Genomic DNA, 5,534 nt, shown 5'->3' on the forward strand with positions numbered 1-5,534 from the left:
ATGCAAGGTTCATGTCCCACCTTCTATTAAGGCAAATAGGAGGAAGGAGGTGTGATGGGCACCTTTTGCAGAAGCTGGAAGGAAACGTTAGCAGTGGCATTAGCCGTTCTCCTCTTTTTAGTGATCCAAGTCCAAGGTCTCAGCAACGAGAAAAGGGACTGGCCGGAGGAGGAGCAAGGACAATCACCTGATTTGGAGCCATCTCAGGAGCTGCCATCAAGGCAGTGGCAGCAGCAATGCTAAGGACTTGAGAGAAGTCCCTGGCAAGGCAGACACAGGATCTGCCTTGTGAAATAGCAAACACTGTCTCAGCACAACGCCAGACATCATCTAGCTGACCGCTGCACCCCCTCATTGCATCCCACCATGTAAAGCTTTCTCCTCATCCTCAAGCAGACTGTCTGAGCTATCAGAGAAGAAGTCCTCCAGATCCTGCTGCCTTATCTTGGACTCCAGAACAGTGATGCGTTGCTTGAGCTTCATCTGGGCATCATTGTACTCTGTCAGGAGCCGGCCAAAACGGGTGTGCAGTATGTCCAGGTTCAAGGCCAGCCTGTCCAGCTTCTCCTCCACGCTTTTCCCTTCCGTGCTTGCCTCTGCAGCTGACTCATCCAGCAGCCCTTCCTTGATCAGGATCTCCCGGCCACGCTCCTCCAAGACTTTTTTGGCATCAGGATACTCTGTGACTGCTTCCATAAGATCTTCCTTTGACAGGCAGAAGAGATCAGAGTAGCCCAAGCTGCGGATGTTGGCTGTGCGCCTGTTGCCCATTTTGCTCCCTTTAATGTTGAGGATGCTGATCTCACCAAAGCAGCCTCCTGCAGTGAGCAAAGCATACTGTGTCATTCCGTCATCCGCCACCACGGCCAGCTTCCCCTCCTTGATGATGTACATCTCTTTCCCAATGTCTCCTTTCCGGCAAATGTAATCCCCTGGGCTGAACACCTGAGGGCGCAGCTTCAACACCAGCTCCACCAGTAGACCTGCCTCACAGTCCTGGAAAATCCTCACCTTCTTCAGTGTCTCCAGGTGAACGTTGATGGCAATCTCTGCCCTTAACTTATCAGGGAGATTCCTGAGGACTTCCCGTTCATCTACTGCCTTCTTGTTGGTCCACAGGTAGTCAAACCACTTGATGACTTTGGTTTCCATGTCTTTGCTCACCTTGCGGAACTGCATGTAGTGTTTGATGGCATCAATTTTTGCCTGGAACTCTGCCCTGGTGGCATTCATGTTGGATATCATGGACCCCACATTCCCCACAATGGTGGCAAAGATGAGGACACCAATGAGGAAATCAAATATCACAAAGAGGTACTCTTCATCACGCACAGGGGGGGGTGTCTCTCCGATGGTAGTCAAAGTCAACGTAGACCAGTAGAGACAGTAGATGTACTCCCGGGTCAGATACCCATATTCAGGATCTGTGACATTAGGATAGACCCAGGTGTCCTCTCCAAAGCCTATGGCCTTGGAGATGGCATAGTAAATGCATGCATTCCAGTGGATGATGACCAGGATATAAAGAACCAAGTTGCTGATGCGGAAGATGTTGGGGTGGCTGGTTCTGGTCTCAGTCCTGCTGAAGAACTCAAACATGCGGGAGAAGTGCAGCAGCCTGTTGAAACGCAATTCAGGGCAGTGCAATCCCACAGCAAAATATGCCAGGTCTGTGGGCAGGATGGAGAGAACATCCAGCTTGAACTGTAAGGTGTGGATGTAGTTATCCCATAATTTCTTCAGATCCTTAACCAGGAGGCCCTGTTCCAAGAAACCTAACAGAGAAGCAAATGATAGAATTATCTTGGCTTACGTTCAACTCTTCTGCAGGCTTTGTAAGCACTTCTGAGAAACATTTTATGGTACGCCATGCACATGTGTGCATATGTACACAGGGTCATCCAAATATTACCAGTTCCACCTGATCTACTCAGTTTACAAGCTTTTGTTATCACTCAAGCCCTTCGTCTGGCAAAAGTCACCTGAAGATATCACTTAGGGATTTACTCTGTTTCCACAAAGAAATGGGGACACAAAGGTTTCCATCTTCTAGATCATAAATTATTGCAGTTCCGACAGAAAATGTACAGCCACCTGCCGCGTTCCGAGAACATTAAATTCTACCATTTTTCCGTGTAGATAATTCATTAGCTGAACTGATGCAAAATCAGAGATACAGACCTTCAACTATGCCCGAATACTAATAGTAATGCAGGTAATTTTGTACAATTATTCAAAGGTGAAGTTGAAAGCTGGGATGATTAATCTTTCATTCTGAAACTTACTCCGTTTCTCAGATCTTTTAATTAGATTCTTTCTCTGGAGACTGCTTCATACTAGTGAGTGCCAAGGTAGACAAAACCCTCCTTCTAATGGAGCTGTAGATTAGGCCTCTCCCTTGCAGCTCATCTCCACTTTTAGGGGATTAAAGCAAAGCACTCACAAGCCAGGACGCTGCTTCTGCTTACCTGTGCGCAGGCGGATCACTATGTCCCCAATGTAGATAGAGTCCGAGAGGTAGTCTAACACCAGCCAGAGGACAACGTAGGTCTTTTGCAGGTCACTGAAGCAAGCCCTGGAGGAAGGTCATAAAATAGGGTGGCGAGACCAACAAATCTCCATATCATCTCCAACTATTACAGCTGAATATAAGCTGATTCTGAGGCTCCTAACTCTGCAACAGAGCTTGGCCACTTGCCCCTCTTCTCCTAGAAATTAAAACCCCCTTCTGTGAAAAATCTGCCCTCCCTTGACATAGGTAAAGCAATGTCTTGAAACCACCTCCCAAATGCACCTTGCAGCTTTACCCCAAAATCATGGTCCTTTCCAACCGGGGCCAGAGGATGGATGCTCTGCCTTTGCACCGCAGAAGTCACAGTGATAGCAGGGGTCCCTTTCCTTTAGGTTTCCACCAGCCCCAGCACCACCAATGAAGTTAGTTGTCTGTTCCTGGCTGAGCCATGACAACCAGGTGAATAAGGAGGATTAGAGGAGACAGGGACTCTACAACCTCCCAGCTCACCTGGCTACAAGCAAGCACCAGTTATAGAGGACAGGAACTGCAATGACAGCCAGCCAACGGTAATACCAGTCCCCTGCAGGGTCCACCACAAAGATCTGCCATTTCTTCCTGGAAGCAGAGAGAAGCCAGAGCTGGCAATGTATGAATAAAGGGCTAAACATAGAAAATAGGGTTGGAAGGAATCATCCAAGCCACATCCTTCATCCCTTGCACTAGACTGGCTCAAACATAACTGCAGCTTGAGTGCCAGTCTGTAAGCTAAAACCAGTCCCAGCAGTGCTGAGCAAAAATGTCCAGCACTGTTTAAGCTCCTTTATCCCGAAAACTGGGCTCAGTAATGTACCAGAAGAGAAAACTGTAGGATGGTAAGGCAAAGCAGGTGGCCTACATGCACACAGCACCCCAGTGGCAGAGCCAGAAACAGATGTACGGAAGAGGGTGATCAGAAAACTTCTTGTTACATGACATTACGTCTCCCAGATGAGGTATGGATTGGTGCCAGAGAGATCTTAAGAGAAGATTAATTAGAGCAGGAAGGTAAGTGTGCTGCAGATCAGTGGGAGCACCAGGAGCCCAAGCCCCAGAGCAGCAACCTGGGGGCAGCTGGCATTGCAAGGCTGCCATCACCATGCTGCTCGCAGCTGCCTGCCTGCAGTCTGCTCAGTCCTGGGTCCAGCCTTTGAACTGCTCCCAAGTGTTTGATCCTGCTCATCTTGGGACTCTGAGATAAGATGTGTGTGGTCCAGTCTCCAGATCTCACTGGAGAAGCCAGGGAAGAGAAACTCTGTGGCTGGGCTGATAGGCTTAGCTGCTGCAGCCTGGTAGGGCAAAACTCCCTCTCCTGCTCCCTCCTTCCCTCCCTTCCAGCTTTTGAACATGCAAAACTCCCTCCAGTGACAGGAAAAAACCAACCCACTTGCCAACAGATTCCCCATGCCCACCCCACTGCTTCTGACAGCTTCAAAAGCAAAACCTCTGCCTTGAAGTCTCCTTCCCCAGCAGCACAGGCAGCGGCACCCGCGGTGCCCAGAGCGTGGGGACCAGCACTCGGCGCAAAGCCAGAGGTGGTCCTTCACATTCGCTTTGGGTACAGCCACAGACAAGCAGGTGGTCCAACCTCCCCATTAAAAGTGCTTATCTTTTGCTCAGAAAGTGCGACTTAAATGTTTTTTTGAGAAAGGGACTCTTTGCTCCCTGGGACATAGAACATGGGAAGCATTGTCTCACCTGCAGCGAGCCAGTACTATTGTAGCACCCACAAGCACTAACAACCTCAATAACAGTGTAAATTATGTTGGTAATTTCAGCTTTAAATCACCAGTGCTGCCCGCAGCAGGTTGCCAGAGTCACTGACATTATGCTGACAGCGGGGCCAGGGCTGGAAAACCAGGGCTCTAGGTTAACGCAGGAAGAGGGAATAATCATCTGCTTCTTCCCGAAGGCTTTGCACCCAAGCCTGCAGCCATGGAGGTTCCCATGGCCGTGAACAGCAGCTCACGTTAGGAGTTACCAGACTTGGGGCTCTTCTTACCTGTGGAGCTGAGGACCTAGAAAACAGCAGAAGTTATCACTGTCTCCTCAGGAGCCCACTGGCACCGAGCAGCCCTTTCACAGGATGCTTCAGCTCTCTCTGATAATTAACAAGCTCCCCTTAACCTCACAGGGCAGAACATTTTTTTCCATGACTAGTAAAGACCCAGATACAAGGCTCAGATACTTTTCTGCTACAGAAAACAATCATTTTTTGGTGTTTTAATTACCACGTATAATGGTAGGGTCCAGAGTAGTCTGTGAGCTTTGCCCTTTAATGAGCCAGCAGAAGAAAAGCCAGGTTATTGCTTTTCGCCGGGGGTGTGAGGTGAGGAGATGAAAGGGCTGGATTTGAAAGAACCTTTTCAGAAAGCTGCCGTCACAATATCTGCTCCTGGGGGGGCATGGGCAGCAAACACACTCCCTTCATCCTGCAGATGATGAACGAGACTGGCAAATCCCATCTGTTTGTGCTTGCTGTGGTGTGCTGGTTTTGGCTGGGATAGAGTTCATTTTCTTCAGAGTAGCTAGTATGGGGCTATGTTTTAGTGTTGTGACTAAAACAGCCTTGATAACACACCCATGTTTTAGCTATTGCTGAGCAGTGCTTACACAGAGTCAAGGCCTTTTCTGCTCCTCACATTGTCCCACCAGCAAGTAGGCTGGGGGTGCACGAGAAGCTGGGAGGGGACACAGCCGGGACAGCTGACCCAAACTGACCAAAGGGATATTCCACACCATATGATGTCATGCTCAGCATATAAATCTGGGGGAAGAAGAAGGAAGGGGGGGACATTCGCAGTGATGGCATTTGTCTTCCCAAGTCACCATTACGCGTGATGGAGCCCTGCTTTCCTGGAGATGAACACCTGCCTGCCCATGGGAAGGAGTGAATGAATTCCTTGTTTTGCTTTGCTTGCGTGCGCGGCTTTTGCTTTACCTATTAAACTGTCCTTATCTCAACCCACGAGTTTTCTCACTT

The 5,534-nt window shown here is 49.1% G+C and overlaps 1 protein-coding gene across 1 annotated transcript in view; it reads right to left on the reverse strand.

Moving 5' to 3' along the window:
* Positions 1 to 351: 351 nt before the first annotated feature.
* The window catches only part of CNGA2 (cyclic nucleotide gated channel alpha 2), a 7,737-nt gene continuing 2,554 nt past the window's right edge, over positions 352 to 5,534 (reverse strand). The window contains exons 4-6 of the mRNA XM_019471023.1: positions 3,023 to 3,130; positions 2,469 to 2,575; positions 352 to 1,775 (exon numbers count right to left, since the gene is read on the reverse strand). Coding sequence (XP_019326568.1) covers positions 352 to 1,775; positions 2,469 to 2,575; positions 3,023 to 3,130 — 1,639 coding nt within the window. The remainder of the gene's footprint in view (positions 1,776 to 2,468; positions 2,576 to 3,022; positions 3,131 to 5,534) is intronic.

The sequence above is a fragment of the Aptenodytes forsteri genome, unplaced genomic scaffold (assembly GCF_000699145.1).
Source record: "Aptenodytes forsteri isolate BGI_AS27 unplaced genomic scaffold, ASM69914v1 Scaffold143, whole genome shotgun sequence".
Classification (NCBI taxonomy): domain Eukaryota; kingdom Metazoa; phylum Chordata; class Aves; order Sphenisciformes; family Spheniscidae; genus Aptenodytes; species Aptenodytes forsteri.